The sequence below is a fragment of the Mastomys coucha genome, unplaced genomic scaffold (assembly GCF_008632895.1).
Source record: "Mastomys coucha isolate ucsf_1 unplaced genomic scaffold, UCSF_Mcou_1 pScaffold21, whole genome shotgun sequence".
Taxonomy (NCBI): domain Eukaryota; kingdom Metazoa; phylum Chordata; class Mammalia; order Rodentia; family Muridae; genus Mastomys; species Mastomys coucha.
The window spans coordinates 114,639,239-114,656,213 of record NW_022196904.1 but is presented as its reverse complement, the minus strand read 5'-3'; the positions used below and the strand labels follow the sequence as shown (position 1 = coordinate 114,656,213).

The window sequence follows — 16,975 nt, the reverse complement described above, 5'->3', positions numbered from 1 at the left end:
ACAAGGCAAAAGAGTCATAGAGTTAAATCAGTGAGAGCTATTCTGACTTCAGACATTAGGCTGTGTTGTGAGTAACACAGTAGGTATAAAGAGAGCCCACTAGGCCCATGCAGCTTACAGCTCATCCCTTTGGACCTGAGCTTGCTGCCTTCTCAGAATACTGACCCTAGCTGGAGTGCCATCCACTCCACCTACCTGGTAAAAACCCGTCTTTCCCAACAGACCCTATGTCCCTTTTTTCTAGGACCTCTTGGAACAGCAACAAGTCATGGAAGTTGGAGGCAACACTGTGCGCCTAGTGGCCATGGCCTCTGCCCAGCCCTGGCTTCTGCATTCAATGCGTCTGAGAGACATGGAAATAGACAGCAAGGCCTCGGCAGATGACAGCCAATCCAGACTCCCTGAGGGGTCTTCCATGGAAGACCACACCTCTGAAGGGGCAGCCATGCCTTCAGTCAGCTCCCATAGCACTAAAAAGCGTCCTTACTGCTCCATTCAGAGCCCTGAGACTGATGCTGAGGAAGCCACAAGCCTCCCTGCCAAGAAGCCCACACTACAGGATGTCCGTGTGGCTTCCAGCCCTAGACCTGGAGCAGAAGATGGGACAGAGGCCCAGGCCTCAGCTCAGCTTGTAGCTCCTGAAGATGCAGGTGCAGGGGGCCCCAGGCAGGAGAACCAAGAGAATGTTGGTATCTCAGGCCTAGAGCAGTTGGGCTGTGAGTTCCAGCTTCCAGAAGGCTCTGAAGACCCCAGAGGTACTAACCTCGACACCTCTCCCATTCTATGCCCTTCATGTGACTGCTCCAGCCTCCTACCTCAGACTGGGAACCTACCCTGCCACCCAAGGCTTCAGTTAGTCAGAGTAGGCCTCAGGGGTATGTTCAGAGGCAGAGGCTCCCTCAACAGGTATGCCTACAGGGCCAAGCCGTGCAAGCATTGGACTTGCTCTAGTGACCGTGGGGAGGAGACTTACTTACACCTAGAAGCTTCTGAGCCTTGGCCAGCAGCGGGGCATCCCCTGAGACTGCTACTGTTGTGCGGGCTGTTGCTGCCTGAGAGCTTTCTATACACTGGCCTTGTGGTCAAAGCTCTTGGCCTCCACCACTGCAGTACCATACTCTGGGGAGAAGGCTGTTTTTCTGGTCGCTGCTTATCTACTTTGGTGCCCGTTGAATGAGAGGAGAGGGGCAAGGGACATGACCTCCCACTTTGCCTTCTAAGAGCCTGCCACCTTTTCCTCTCTTACAGATCTCACAGAGAGCAACATGGCCCAGGCAGCATGGGAGAGGTAAATGGGGATCTTTCACAGGGAGGGGCAGAGCAGGAAGTAGTCTGGCCTCAGCTTTCAGGCTAGTGGAAGACATCCACCTAGTGTCAGTCACTGTACAAAGCTCCTTCATAGGGTGCAAGCGTGGGTAATTTGCACTAAACAGACGTTCCCAGCCAAGGGCTTTCACACTCCCCTGGCCTACTGTATCCTTATACCCATCAGGTATAGGTAGTGAAGAGAAGGCCTTCCCAACCAGCCTATGACCACATTAGACAGAACTTAGAACTGCCTGCCCAGGGCAGCCCCTCAATCCTGTAGCTGAGAGATGGCATACCTCTGCCTTGAAGAGGAACCGTCAGTGGGGCCCACAGAGCCTCCCTCCATGTGTCTGTGGCCTCAGCCCAGCAAGGCTTTGTACCCTGGGTCCGACTCCCAAGGCACAAATGGACCTTCCATCTCAGCCATGGCCTCCAGACCTAGCAAAGCCTGTCCTGGGTTAGTGGCAGCTTTGTGCCTGAGGCAGAGCTACTGCATGGGGTTATCTGAGAGTGAGACAATGGGGAGGGTTCTGGTCTAGTTTACTTGCACTTAGCTGGGGATTGTCCTGCCTGGGAGCAAGTAGAGACTGGAGAGCCGTGGGCAGTTAGTGGCCAAGTTCTGGGCCTCCCTGAGCCAGAGTAGCCTGTCTGTGACCAGCATGTCCCCTCTTCCTCCCTAACACTGAATGTCTGTCTACAGCGGCTGTGACAGAGTGTATTTCGTTGGCCGCCCGTGGCGTGGTGTGGATGGGCGCCTGAACATGCCTGTGTGCAAAGGCATGCTAGAGGCTGTACTCTACCACATCATGTCAAGGCCTGGTGTTCCAGAGAGCTGCCTCCTGCAGTACTACCAGGGCGTCCTGCAGCCCGTCGCTGTGCTTGAGCTGCTCCGGGTAGGCACACAGGGCAGGGGCAGGTTCATGGAAGGCCCCACCTCAGATGTCACCATCTCAGCTTAACCTTCAGTGTCTTCTGGCCATTGACAGAGGGGTCTGCTACTGTCCTTGAAACCCTGCCTAGCTCCTGATTCCCTTCTCCCTTGCCTGCAACAGCCCATCCTTGCAGCAAGCACACTGTCCCATGGGTTCGTTTGCACTTAATCTTACCCTGCCTGCTGTTGTCCTCCTGGCTCACACTCAGGATCTCATGCTCACAGGTCCTCAGGAATCCTGGGTAAATAAGTGGAGGTGGCATGGAAAGCTGAGGACCGTGTGACCACTACACAAGCAGCTTGGGCTGGCAGCTGCCCTGAGCTCCAATTCCCATGATGTTCTGGGCTCCAGCTTCCTAACAAACTAGGAACTTGATATTAGTGTGACATTCCCTGAACTTCCTAGTGGGAAGCCACCACAGCCATTGCTGGCTGAAGAGCGCCCGTCCTGTCACTGTGGCACCCACACCTTCTCCACTCTCTCCATCCATCTGATGGAAACCTTCCTGAAGTCCTGCCTCCTTCAAGGCCATTTTCGGCCATCTTCTGCCTGGGATCATTATGTACATTTCATAAATGCAGCAAGACCAGATCCCCAAGCAAGCAGGGCCTTTTTAACCCCACCTGTTTGTATCTTCAGGGCCTAGAGTCCCTCGGCTGTATCCAGAAGCGGACACTGAGGAAGCCAGCGAGTGTCTCACTCTTCTCCAGGCCTGTGGTGGAAGGCCTGGGTCAGGCCAGTGAGGCTGAGGCACTCTCCTGCCACGAGAGCACTGTCACCTTTTATGAACCTACGCTGGACTGTACCATCCGTCTGGGCCGTGTCTTCCCTCATGATATCAACTGGAACAAGTGGATCCATTTATAGATGCTGCCCCAGGCCAGCGGAGGAGCCTTTGTCTGCGCTTTCTTGCTCCACCTGGACTATCCCATGAGCCCTATCCTTCACACGGCTGTTCCCACAGCTCAGCCCAGCCTAGCCCAGGTGTAGCAACTAGCAGGTGACTTGATTCCCCTCTACCCTATGCTGCTGGTGCTCCCAGGTGCCCAGCCTTCCTGCAGGCCCATGTCCTGCCCTGAACTCAGACTCCAGCAGCAGCAGTATCTGCAAGGGTGGGTGTTGTTTGGGGAGCAGAGCTGATGACCGAGCCCTAAGTCACCTGAAACCCGCCATACCGTTCAGACTCAGAGGAAGGGCTTTGTGAAGATATCACTGGGGTATCTGGCAGAATCTGTTCCTCCTATGTAGGGCATCCCAACTTGGCCTGGACTGAGGCCAGGTCTCCCACAGGGACCCCTCCTGCCAGAAGCAAGGCCTATAGGTTTTGCTTTTGTTTTATTTTTCTCTCTTTCCATTAGATACAAGCCCCTGGCATGTATTTATTTATTTTGTAATTAAAGTAAGATGAAATGCACTTTGTGTATTTACATAATCATTGTTGTTTCCCAAAGAACTCCCCTTCTTGAGTTTTCACCTTATGGTGGGACCTTAGATTTTCATCTTTTTGTTGAAAAATGCAAGCAAGTCTTAGCAAGACTTGCCTTCAGAATGACAGTCTAGGGTCCCACACAGAGACCACTCACCACAGCTAGCCTGAGCCTCAGTCCCTGGCCCCTTCCTGTCCACCTTTCCTACCTAAACAGGCATGGCACTCAGTGGCCTGACCCAGCTTCCAACCTGTCTCATCCTCTATGTCACTGTGAGCCACACCCTATGAAAAGGGGTGAAGACGACCCAAGACAGGGTGCCCAGCATGGCCAAACTACAACAGTGTGAGAATGTTAACAGTGTAAATCCTTGGTAATGTTCTGGGGAGTAGTTGGGCAGTGAAGGCGGTGCTTATGAGTAAGCACCTCCTTACTGCACAGGAGGCTGGAAGCCAGCAGCCCAGTTCTGTATTAGGTCTCAGAGCCTCCTTTGCTCAGCTGAGATGGGAGTCCTAAAAGAACCAAACATGGACACAGGACTCAGCAATACCCCTCTTCCCCAAGCTTCCTAATACATGGACCATTTGGTTGAGGGAATGTGGGGACACAGGGTACAGCCAAAGCAGATCCAAGGCTTATGTGGACATTCGTCGTTCCCAAAGCCCCCTCCCGTCTTACAGCCACCAGTCCTCAGTATATCTGTTCTCCCACCTGAGCTTTTGTCTGTCGTCCACTCAGCCCTTCACCCATCTGCCTGACCACCCACCAACTAGCCACCCAAACTCCACAAAGGTCTCCCGGAAACCACGGCATGCTGGTGGGTCAAGAGAACTCTAGAGCGTCCCTGGGAAAGACAGGAGGCAGGAGGGAGGAGGGAGGCCTCCAGTTAGAAACCAGATGCTGCTGGGCTGCTGAGAACTCCGTCTTTAGAAGAAATGGTAATAAAGACTCCACAGAGAGGCAGTCCTGGGCTGCTGTGCATCCCGATCCCTGGAGCAGTGCTCTGTCTCACCTTGGGTCATCAGTTCTGCCCCTTACCAAGGATTGTGGGAGGTGGCGCTGGGCCCCCGGGACCTGTCACACTACACAGAACAGCATGTCCTCGGCTGTGCACTCAGTCCCATGCCTACCCACAGTCTGCTCCTCTTCTTTCTTTAGGTAAACAACACACAAATGGTTCTTTTAAGACATGGCTCTACCTGACACGTGGAGGCCATTTGTGTTGACACACATGTGGGCAGACGCTGGGAAACAGGCCTTCGTGCCATTCGATGTGAAAGGTGCCCATTGTGCAGCTCGCTTTCCCCTCCATAATATCCCTGGGATACACAGAGCTACTCAAGACAGCAGCCAGCCTCCAGCACAGCCCGAGCTTAAACACTTGCCCTCACTGAGCAAGCTCAGCAGGCTTCTGCACTCCCCTAGCCCCAGCCCCGAAGTGAGTTTCTTGCGGGGTCTTCCCCCTCCAGCCTGTTATGGGGGCTCAGCCCCTTCCCTCTCCAAGCCTCACTCAGCTCAAAGAACTGTCAGAGTCTTCTCCATTTCAGCTAGTTCTACCTAGGACTAGAACAGCCTGTGTGTGACCTGTGTGGATTGCCTCTTTACCTTCTGACCTCAGTGTTCTCCATCCTTTCCCTGGGCTCTGACTGCACCAGTTCTCCAGCTGTGTGAATGTGTGTGTGCATGTGTGTCTCACCCCACTCCCCATATTCAAAAGTAGTCCCCCTTCTCTCGAGGCTAGAGTTCAGGCCTTGCTGAATTAAACTGCCACTTTGTCCTCTGCTTAGCATTCACAAATCTCACAGGTGTCCATTGTCTGGATGACTGAGAGCAGGAAAGCTGTCACTCCTGCCCAGCAGCAGGGGGCAGCAGCAAGCTGTGGGACCTCCCTGGGCCCAGGTGACTTCCTGTAAAAATGCTATTACTGTGAGCACCTGCTTGTACATCAGACAACATCTGGACCCTACAGAGTGATGTCACAGCAGCCCCGAGAAGTACACAGGACTTGTGTGCCTGTTTCATGCATGAGGAAACTGAGGACCATGAGGACCAACAGCTCTTACAAAGTCGGAAGCTAGTGGTAGTGCCAGTGTGCTGGCTTTCTGGCTAGGCTGCCTGCCTCAGAGCTTCCTCTACACCACCTGAGGTGAGGGAATGGGGAGTCAGCTCCATGCTCACTGAAGAGCACTAGCAGTGTTCCTATCTAGGACTCTCAAGTTGGAAAAGAAAAGCTTCCAAATTAGTGGGGCCAGACCCCTCAGGTTGTCACGTGGTTGAGGCTGCAGAGGTAAGTAGTTCTGGCCTCCTCCACAAGCTTCCTGGCCCTCTGCCCCTTCTCTGTGTCTTTGCCGGTCCTGTGAGGGCAGCTCTCCTCTCAGCCACTCCTTCATTCACTTCTCATAGCTGAGCACCTGTTGGGAGCCCCGCCCCATCTGGGCTTCTTCACAGCAACGTCAGTCCCCTCCCCCTGCCCCACCAATAGGGACAGACATGGTACCAAACTCCAAGGAGGGTTTTGTTGATCCCCATTGGTTGGGGAGCAAAGCCAGGCAGGTGTGTGCTGCAGCTGGGAATAAGGGCCTACCATCAAGTTAGTTACCCTGAGGCGATGTGCAAACTGGACCCTGTCCTTCACACCTTTTAAACCAGTGGGTCTCAACCTTCCTAATGCTGAGACCTTTTTTTTTTTTTAAAGATTTATTTTATTTATCTATTAAGTATACTGTAGCTGTACAGATGGTTGTGAGCCACCATGTGGTTGCTGGGGTTTGAACTCAGGACCTTTGGAAGAGCAGTCTGTGGTGCTCTTATCCGTTGAGCCATCTTGCCAGCCCATGCTGAGACCTTTTAATACAGCTCCTCATGTGATGACCAGTCCCCTCCAGCCATAAAATGATTTTGTTGCTACTTTATAACTGTAATATTGCTACTGTTATAAATTGTAGTATGAATATCTGATATGCAGGGTATATCTGATATGTGATCCCCAGAGGGGTTGTGACCCACATGCTCTGGTCAGGGCATGTCCCCTCTCCCGTTGGTCATCAGGGGTCTCTACTTCTTGTTTCACCTGTACAAAAAAGCTGCAGCCACAAAGAGGCAAAGCAGCTCACTGACTGGCTGGCCCCTGGTTCCCTGGGAGTCCTCTACCTGCTTCTGGTGGTGGGTGTGTCTGGGGCTGGATGAGCCCTGTGAGCTATGCTGCCTGCTGGATGGCAGCCATGTCCCCAGACACAAGGGGAGAGATCTTTCCATCCACTGGAGAGGCCAAGAAGAGCACAACTACAGAGCGTTTAGTGGCCTTGGGCAGGCAGTACCTCACTGGGGCTTCTGTTCCCAGGGTGAGAGATGGTTTTTATTTGTCTCCTTCCTACATGAGACCCTGGAGACCCCAGACGCCATCACGGTGGGAATGCACAAGAGACATTGGGGTCACATTGCTGAGTTCCTGGAAGAGCTGATTGATGCTTTCAAGGTCTTTCTGGGAGGGCAGAGAAGGAGTGCTAGGAACACATACACACACACGCACACACACACGCATGTACACTGCCCCCAACACCTGCTGTCAGAGGTAGCTCAGTGTGAGGACAGAAACTCTGCTCCCCACCATCCCTACACCTCCACCCCCCAGCCTTGAATGTCACACAAGCTCTGTACTCTGAGCCATGCCCCTGCTCCCCCCCACACACACCCACACCTCCACCCCCCCTTGAATGTCACACAAGCTCTGTACTGTGAGCCGTGCCCCTGCTCCCCCCCCACCCCCACACCCCCATCCCCCACTTTGAATGCCGCACAAACTCTGTACTGTGAGCCGTGCCCCTGCCCTGCCCTCTCCTCTCACTGAGGTCCTTGGGATGGGAGTTGTCATCATTTTGACTTCTTAGGATAATACTGGGGCACCTTCTGCTATAAGCGACAGGAATCCACCTCAAACCAGCTTACAGCTTACAAATCAGAGATGTATCCACTGGATCAGGATGGGGTGAGGCATGCTTTGTAACAGTCACACCTCTGCCACAGCAAGTGACCAAGAGTTCATTTCTGGCTTTTGTTCATACCAGCATAGTTCACACCAGCACAGGGGCAGAAAACTCGGTCCTCTCCTTGCTTGGGCAGAGAGAACCAAAGCTGGCTGGAGCAGTCACCACCAGTGCCCGCAGCACAGGAAGATGACTGGGAAACACTATGAGCCCAGATGAGTGTTCTCCATCAGAAAGTTACAAAGGTCTACTTCTGTTTGCATCTCTTCCGACCCCATGGAACTGGGAAGTTCACATGTCTAGAGGGGTGCTGCATACAATGACCACTATACTCCGTCAGGCAAGGCTTGATCCAGAAGCTCTGAGATTTCTACCCCTCAGTCCTGCTGCGTTGCCTTCACCCCAGGCCAACTGTTCTCTCACCCCTAGGCTCCCAGCAGCCCCAGGCATGGTTCCTCCTCGTAGTTCTACATGGAATCCCAGAGGAAAGGATGAAACAGACCCCGGGGATTTAGAAGCTGGAGCAGGAGGACCAGGATTTCAAGACTAACCTGGGCAACTTAGTTCCTAACTCAAAACAGGAAACGTAAAAGAGAGTCTAGGGGTGATAGCTCAGTCCCTAGCACACCTTGAGGTCCTGGGTTTCAGAGAAAAACTAAAACACGAAGCCCATGAGGTCACACGTCTGCTTTGACTGCACAGCAGCATGGGTAGGTTGGGGGAAATCTGGTGTCTCCCAGAGCTAGCAAAGTGTCAAACGCCTTGATGCAGTCAAGGTTGGCCTCTTTGGTTGCTTTGGTGACAGGCCTCAGACAGGTCCAGCTCATCCTACCCAAGGGATAGCCCCATTCCCTTAAAGCCAACATGGGCAAAGCCTGGACAAGCATTGGCCATGCGTGCTTGCAAAGTATGCTGTGAAGCCTGCTTCCTCTCAGAGCAGCTTACTAGTGCTCTAACTGGCCTTATGTGACAGGGACCCACTGCCCTCAGTTGGCTGTGGCTACAGTAGGCCCTCCCTGGAACCGAGAGGCACATCACATGTTCTATTCATTTCCCAGTGTCTGACAAACACTACCTACTTTCTCCTCTCGTTTGTGCCCTGGGTGTCCAGCAGCAGCTGGCCGGCTCCTTCCAGCCAGAAGACGCCCCTCACCAACTATGTCTACAGTCATCTAATTCTGGAACCTGAGATCCTGAAAATAAGACAGGCTACCATCAGGCTTTATTAAGACTTTACTAAGCACCCATTGTGTGTAGGGCTGGGGGGTAAAAGTGAGAGCAGATAGACCAAGTAGCTTCATAGCCTGCATCCGGTCGGCCACTCTTGTGCAGTATCTCTGTCTCTCCATCCAGCTGCCGATCCCTCAAGCCTTCCGCCATCCTCTCACCCACTACTAGACAGCCCAGCTCTTGCCTTCAACTTTGCATCCATGTTTGTTCACGAGAGGTGCCCCTTCAAAATGGAGCTGGTGAGTGAGGGCCAGGATCTCAGTCCTGAATGCTCTTCCTGCCCACACCCCAGTCAGAGCTCTCCCTGCTGAGGGGCCGAACTGGTTCCCTGGAGAGCTGCCAAGAGCAACTGCAGTCTGTGGCTTCCAGACTATATGAAAACCACAGCACACATTGGTCTAAGTGTCTGGGGTACAGCCGGGTGGGGCTGGAGGCACGCTGGGGGTTTTGCTGGTCTGAACCTCTCACACCCTAGTCCTAGGCTCAGTCTCACTGTCGAAACTACCAGTGTTCCAGAACTTTCCAGCCCTGAGTCAGATATGGAGGACATACATGCATTCCTTTGGTGATTCCACCAGCTACCCTGCCTTGCAAGTGAGCAGACGGCTGCTAATTTCTTTCCAATCCAGCTCTGCAGACTGGACAGATAGACAGCCTTTCTTCCTGGGCCAGTGAGGGGAGAATCTGCACCCTGGAGTCCCAGCCACTATGGAGGCTACCCACAGGTCCACAGCAGAGTCAAGCTCTCTGGTGCCTCAACCCTGCCTGGTTTTGCAAATAACACACCACATCTCAGGTGCACACTTGCAGGGAGAACAGACTATTCGAGAAGAGAAGGACAAAGGAAGGGAAGAGGGAAACAGAAATGAAGGAGGGAGAGAAGAAAAAGACAGCAAGGTCTAAGCAATTCCGGCACTCTTGCACTCATACAGTATCCTGGTGACTAGGGAGGAGGTCTCCAATACCTCCCAGCATGCCTTAGCATCCCTCACACAGTGTACATCATGCTTGAAAGAATCACTGGATGCAAGGGAGCTTCCCCTAAACCCCTAGGATAAACATGGCACTGGGGGTAAGGGGAAAATAGATACTGGCTACAGAACCAGAGCTTGTTCTTGATGGCCCCTTTGGGTCCCCTGCCCTCTGTGGGTGTCATACAGAGAGTTCTGTAGGTGCTGTGCTCTGTACTCTCTCCTCATGCCTTGTAACTGATAAACATTACCTGGGTACTTAAAAGAATTGTCCTCCTTCTCCTCCTCCTTTTCCTCTTCCTACTCCTCCTTGTCTTCCTCCTCCTCTTCCTCTTCCTCCTCTCCTTCCTCCTCTTCCTCCTTCTCCTCTTCCTCCTTTTCTTCCTTCTCCTCCTTCTGGTTGTTTGTTGTTTTGTTTTGTTGTTGTTTTGTTTTGTTCTTTGGTGGTTTAGATTTGGTTTGGTTTTTTTGCTTTTGTGTTTTTTGTTTTTTGTTGTTGTTGTTGCTTGTATATATGTATGTTTGTTTGTTTGGTGACACAGGTTGTCCTGGAACTCATTCTGTATACCAGATTGGCCTTGCACTCACAGAGATCCACATAACTCTGCCTCCCAAATGCTAGGATTAGAGGTGTGCATCAACACTGCCTCCCAGGAATTTTCTTTTTAATGGGCAGCAGAAGCCAGAAAACAAACAAACAAACAAAAGAAAACCCAATTTGGTTGGTGGGGCTGCTTCTGAGAGAGCAGTCTGTATATCACAGCCTGGAAACTTGCTGAGTGCCCTTGGTGGGAGGATGCCCCACAGGTACCCAGCTGTGGGTATAGGCTGATTGCTTTTATATCCTTCCACCCCAGAATATGCACCTGGATCCTAGAAGCCACAAAAAGCAGGAAGCTGAATGGGGCTGTAGATTGTATAGGGCTGATCAGAGCACCCATGCCATTCCTAATGTCCAGGCAAGCAAAATCAGCAGAGTTCAGAAGTGGCTTCTCCAAGCTGCATAGCCTGGAGCTGCCAGAGCTAGGGTTTATTTACCGCTTACATGCCTAGGTTCCCCCAAAATCTTCTCATTCCAAGGTGAGAAAAGATAGTCAGGACTCCATAGATCCTGGAGATGGCCCATGGTAGGGTTGAGCTTGGTGACAGTGCCCCAGGGGCAGCAATCTGGACCAATCTCTTGACCCTGAGTGTGACCACTCCTGTCTAAGAGGCACCTACACTCGTGCATACACATGTGAGCTCAGGCACACACATACAAGCATGACAGTGAACACTGGACAAGCACAGGCATTGCTCACAGATGGATGTGTAGTACAACGATTTTAAACTTATCCCCGACTAGCCTACAAATAAATGAGACTTGGCTATGGTTATTTTATTTGGTTTTGACAATTACTGGGGTCACGCCTAATCTACTCTTCTAATTGCAGGCCTGGCCACCTCCTCGGCAGTGTATCCCAGATACTTGCTGTTTCTCCTGGCCAAGTGCTCCTCTCCCCTCATGGTGGCTTCTTCTCTCCTCTCCTTCCTTCCTTCTCCTCTTGGTCTCTCCTCTCTCCTTCTTCTCCCCCTCCAAACAGGTAACTCAAAACCCACCTACCTCTAATCCCTCCACTAATTAGTTGTAGCCAATTTTATTTCACCAATAGTATTAAATTAAGGAACAAGTTTATACAGCAAAAGTTTGTAAACATGAGAATTCACTCGTAGGCCTAGAACTTTAGGTACAGAATTTAGCATTACAATACATAGCAACACACCAAACCTCAACATGGATGTGCTAACACACACCCAAGACACACACACACACACACACACACACACACACACCCCTGGACATTCACACTGTAACTGTCAGGCTCAGAGGCCTACCAGAAGATCACAGGCTTCTGGCCTCTTCTCATTACAGCTGGTTATTATACGCTAGCTACTCTGGGTTCCACTCTCCACAGGTGGAGGGGTCCTGACCACCCACTGGCGGAGATAGCTTCGAGGGGGTCCTTCATCAGTCTCCACAGGGCTGCCACAGTCTGAACCTGCAAAGCCGCTGTCAAATGTGTCCATGTCCAGACCAGGGGGTGAACCTGCTTCACTCTCAGAGCCCCCTCCTGGAGACCCAGTTCTCCAGGGTGGGTCTGCTGTCCAGTCCCCTTCCTTGGCAAATGGCAGCCGTAACCTGTCCAATAGGCTGCCTGGGGAGCCTCCCTGCCTGAGGCCACTCTCTGAGACACAGCAGCAAGGCAAAAAAGCAGGGTCTGTGACCAAGAGCAGATCCTCTGCATTAGGGCCAGACTCTCTGTCAGCATCCAGGTTCACGTCTGGATAGCCATCATCCTCACAGCTACAGGGCCAGACACACAGGCCCTCTGCATCCCCCACGGTCACTGTGTCAATGGACACCAGACCATACGGCCGGTCTCTCTCCTCACTGTAGGCCGAGACCCCTTGGCCAGCTGTGAAGGGGATTGTGCAACAGTGACCAGGCTCAGGTGTTCCATCACACTCCAGTTGCTCTTCCAGACTGGGCAACCCCAGGAACTTCTTCCCCTTGGCTGGATACAATGACAGATGTAAGACTGATGTTGTTGTAGGACTCTGTGGCACCATCTCCACACTGGAGGCCGTGAAAGGGGTATTAACCCATTTCTATGAGAAAGAAACACACAGTCATGGGCTGGGGACAGGTGGGCACAGGAGCACAGAGACAAGCCAGAGGTGAGGAAAGCAGAGGAACAAGAAAACAGCTGGCAGGGAGAGAGACAGATAGGACCATGTTGTCTGTGAACCCTGCCCAGTGGATTCCCAATACGACTGTCCTCTTTCATAGCCCATGTTCCCACCTTCAGTAAGGACTGACATAATCCCCTTGGTCTCATATCCACGCTAGTTACCAGTGTCCCGGCCAAGGAACAGCTGGGTGCTAGGACCAGTTTCCTAAGTCCTAAGGTCTTGAGGACATGTGCAAGGAGGTCCTGAGGTCTAAGTGGCCCAGCCTCTAATCTGTCTCCTGACACTTCCTGACATCTCTACTTTTGCTTGTGTGTCCACACTAGAGTAAACACTTGGCCAGGAGTGAGCCCTGCTCACAATGGTGTCTTCACTCCTCACACACAGTAGGTGTACCATAAATGTTTATATTTGGGATGAATTAGTAACAAGCCACGCAGAAAGGCCTTTGGGGATGCTGGACTGGAGACAGTGGCCCTACTGGGATATTGCTTATGATGAGAGACTCTATTGCATCAGCAGAGATCACCTCAGTTCTGAAAAATGTCCCCTCAGAAAAAAAAAATCTCAGAACCCCTACCCCTGACCTGGAGTCACTCCTTAGCTGTGTGGCCTTGAGCTAGACCCTTGCCCTCTCTGTGACACTTCGGACATCTACAGAAAGGACCTAGTGTCTTGAGGATTACGTCAGGTAATGTTTGTTTGTTGACAGTGCTTATCATACAAGATCAACAGCAACAGCACACAGCAGGCAGCAGTGCTGAGCTTCAGGGGTAAGGAAGGGATATGTGCCCCTGCTCTGAAATGTCTGCTGGCCACTCTGAGCCTAGATCTTCTCCTAGAGGCCCAGGGTTGCTGGAAGCCCACAGCAGGAGCTACTGAAGAAGTCAGGCCGCGGACCAGGTGCACAGCAGTATGTATGTGTTTCTTGGGTGCTCTACAGCACTGACCTCCATGGCCTGCTCTAGGCTCCCTATCCTGAAACCACATGCTCTCTTCAGTGCCTCCTGCCCTATTGGGTTTGTGCAACAGGGCTGGCAGACACTCTGAAATGACAGTAACGGCAGCCGTGCTTGGGATGCATTGTGGGGTAGGTAAAGTCCTTCCCAGGCAGGATTTTGCTCCCCATCACAGAACAAGGTCACCCTAGGAAACCCCAGGCATTCAGCTCATGCCCCCAGAGCCACTCAGTTTTCTCACCTTCACTACAACTCTAAGCTGGAAATACATCATGATTGTAAGTCTAAGAGCAAGCCCACACCTTGCAGAATAGGGAAACTGAGGTCAGGTTGGACCTGAGTGCTCTGGGATCCCAGAGTGGTCTTGGGGTTAGGGTAAAGGTTGGTAGGGCTCCCCCAAAGGGCAAACGATCCAGAGGGTACATCCAAGGTAGCTCACCTTGAAGTTCCCGCTGTGCTCCCTGTACAGGGGCTGGAAGAAACTCTCAGGGGTAGGCACTGGTGCCCAGACCTTCTTCCAAAGCCTGCAAAGAAAGGGAGTGGGCAAGGCTCCTGCAGCAGCAAGCAGGAGATCTGGCTTCTCTCTCACAGAAGCAACAGTTTCTACTGCCAGGCACCTTCCTGGCCACTCAGGAGTAAAACGGAAGCAACAGCACTCTCACCCCCAAGCTTCCTGCAGATGCTCAAGTTCCTGCCTCTGCCATCTATTGTGGCCTGGGTACACGCTGTCCTCTGGGGCTTCAACTTCCTCCTCATCCACCATGATGGGTTGGGACTGAGAGAGGCCCAGGCTGTCACCATAAGCTGTTACTGCCACAGATTCCCTGTGCCAGTCTTTGAGCATCTCATTGGATGGGAAGACAATCAGCAGTGTGTGCAGAGGGCCACTCTGTCACTTATCAAAGGGCTCTGCACACAGTAGCCTGCCACAGCCCTCTCAATGGCACGCAGAGCAGCGGCCCTGTATGTAAAGCAGATTGCAGCAGCCCACCTTCTAGCTAAAATGGAGGGCTGAAGAGGGGATGCATGATTACCTCCTTGGCCTCAAAGTTCATTCCCTGGACAAAGTCACAACCGAAGTCTCCACAAAGAACACAAAGTTTCTACCCCACACCCTCAACACTTCATAGTTGTGTGACTTTGGGCAAACAGCTTGACCACTCTGTGCTTCAGTTTTCCCCATTTGAAGAGTTAGGATGTCTGGAGCGTACCAAGCTCACAGGGCAGTCATGGGCCTGGGGCGGAAGTTCTGCACAGTGTCTAGCACATGGAGCACACACTATTCATTAGTGTCAGTGCTCTCACCAAGTCCCCTGGCTAGAGTAGGTCTTGGTTGGAGAGAGGCTGTGACCCAGGCTGACCCCTTCTCTGCCTCCCTGACCCCCTGGCCTCACCTCCAAGGCGGGTGGATCTTCAGACCCATGAAAACCAGGACAAGGATCAAGACAGCCAGGAGCAGCAGCATGTGAGGGTCCCAGCCTGCCTCGGGCTCTGCACAGAGAGCAAACTGTGGGTCCAACAGAAAAGTCTCCCAGAAGTACATGGGTGGGTGTGCTGGAGATGGTGGGGTGGGGCAGAGGGCTGGAAGGAAGCTGGGTTCTGATCCATGCCTTTGGAGTTTGGGTGTGAAATGACCCCTCCCCCAAAGGCTCAGAGGTCCCAGCCTGGGAAGCTCCTGGAAGGTAGTGGGACATTTAGGAGTCAGGGTCTAGTGGGAGGAGGTAAGGCCATTAGAGACATACTGAAGGGGTATTGGCATCCCAGTGCTTTCTTCATCTTTATGTCCTGACCACCATGATGTAAGCTCCCCACAATGCAACAGGGCTTTGCAATCATGAGCCAAACCTTCTGAAGCCATAAGCTAAGATAACCCTTTACTCTATTAAATTGATTAAATCAGGTATTTTATTCTTATTCCAGTCAAGTGTGACCTTGACTGGAATTCCATCTCTCCAACCCTTAGTTTCCTCTTCTGTAAAATGGGGCAATGGCTTTCCCTTCAGAGTTAGGAGTCAAATGCACCATCAGAAGAAGCAGCCCCCCTCACAATGACGAGTGGTTGCAACTGGGGGTATATTACTGAGCACAAACCTCCCAGCCATGCTGGGAATCTCAGGGCTTGCGAAGCAGCAGCAGGACAAGATTTAGTACCAGGAGTGGGGTGTCCTGCCAACATCACACTTACCCTCAGCCTGGGTCTGAAAGATGACGGGGTCACTCCACTCACTCCAGGTCCCCCTGAAGGAAGTACCTGGCTGTGGTGCTGCCCGCACCTGCAGCTGGTAGCTAGAATCTTTGTGGAACTCTTCAGGGAGAAGAGAGATGTTTCTTGAGTCCACTGAGATCAGCTTGGTCACGGGCCTCTGTCAGGACATAAGGAACAGGACCCTCTGTAGTCACTCAGGTCATCAGTAGAACACAGAGTTCTTCCACTGGGGTCACATCAGGCAGGCCCCACAGGGAGCGTACATCCCTGACTAGAGCTGCCTAGGAAGAGAGCTCCCTCTTTGTGTCAATAACCTGACCACCAACCATCAATGTCTTGGGAGCAACCATAAATATCACTACGTGTCTAAGATGACATAGGACATTCTTAATGGTGGACCTTTTTAGAAATCCCTAGTTACCGCCATCTTGTTAATGGATGGCTATAAATGTCTCCCTGGGAACATTCTAGATGGTGCCTTTTATGGAAATCTTCAACCAGGACCATTCTAGCTCTGTCTAGACAGTTGGCTATTCTGGAAACTTCCAGCTGTGAACTCTTAAGTAGCCTTCACATTCAAAGTAAGTGGAATGCTCCCAAACTTGACCCACTGTAACTGAGGTGGACTATAGGGAAATCATTCAGGTAGAGATGTAGTGAGGAGTTTCCTGGCCCAGGGAGAAGGAAGGAGAGGGTTGCATGCTGGTAGGGAATGCTAAGCCCTGTTCCTTGCACCACTGTGATGGAACCTGCCTGGATACCCCTGTAGCTCCCACCCGAAATCCGGGCCATCTCACCACAGCATAGAGGTCTCTGAGGTTCCAGTACTGCAGCTCATATTGTAGCTTGCCCCTCAGCACGTAGTTAGAAGGTTCTTCATAAACAGAGTCCCAGGATATATCATACCGTCCTGAGAAGGTCACAGTTACATTCAACGGGGGAGCTGGCTTGACTTGGAGGAAGACCCAGAAAGACGAAACAGAGTTAGAATCCCTCCTGCAGCAGAGTCCCTCCTGACAGTCCCCAAAGGCCACTGGATGACTTTGAACAAAACATTCCCTGGCTACAGCCCCTGTTCACTTGAACTAGATCTAGTCACTGTAGGCAGGTGACTGAAACAGTGACCCAGAATTGGGGACAGTGGGGAACGAAAGAACAATTCCCAGGCTTAAAGACAAAGTCAGGACTCCGGCCAGCCCAGCCTAGCCCAGCCCAGCCCAGCCCAGTCC

General features: G+C 52.2%; 2 protein-coding genes across 4 annotated transcripts in view; one reads left to right on the top strand and one right to left on the bottom strand.

Annotated features, from left to right (window-relative positions):
- Window positions 1-3,654, top strand: part of Gtf3c1 (general transcription factor IIIC subunit 1) — a 66,605-nt gene extending 62,951 nt beyond the window's left edge. Inside the window, exons 34-37 of the mRNA XM_031388222.1 lie at window positions 245-755; window positions 1,249-1,288; window positions 2,009-2,201; window positions 2,880-3,654. Coding sequence (XP_031244082.1) covers window positions 245-755; window positions 1,249-1,288; window positions 2,009-2,201; window positions 2,880-3,107 — 972 coding nt within the window. The 3' untranslated portion in view covers window positions 3,108-3,654. The remainder of the gene's footprint in view (window positions 1-244; window positions 756-1,248; window positions 1,289-2,008; window positions 2,202-2,879) is intronic.
- Window positions 3,655-11,472: 7,818 nt separating this feature from the next.
- Il21r (interleukin 21 receptor) overlaps window positions 11,473-16,975 on the bottom strand; it is a 30,246-nt gene continuing 24,743 nt past the window's right edge. For all 3 annotated transcript variants that reach the window (XM_031388220.1, XM_031388219.1, XM_031388221.1), the window contains 5 exons: window positions 16,544-16,698; window positions 15,726-15,903; window positions 14,935-15,031; window positions 13,980-14,064; window positions 11,473-12,500 (listed from right to left, as the gene is read on the bottom strand). In XM_031388220.1, the coding sequence (XP_031244080.1) occupies window positions 11,778-12,500; window positions 13,980-14,064; window positions 14,935-15,031; window positions 15,726-15,903; window positions 16,544-16,698 (1,238 nt within the window). In that variant the 3' untranslated portion in view covers window positions 11,473-11,777. The remainder of the gene's footprint in view (window positions 12,501-13,979; window positions 14,065-14,934; window positions 15,032-15,725; window positions 15,904-16,543; window positions 16,699-16,975) is intronic.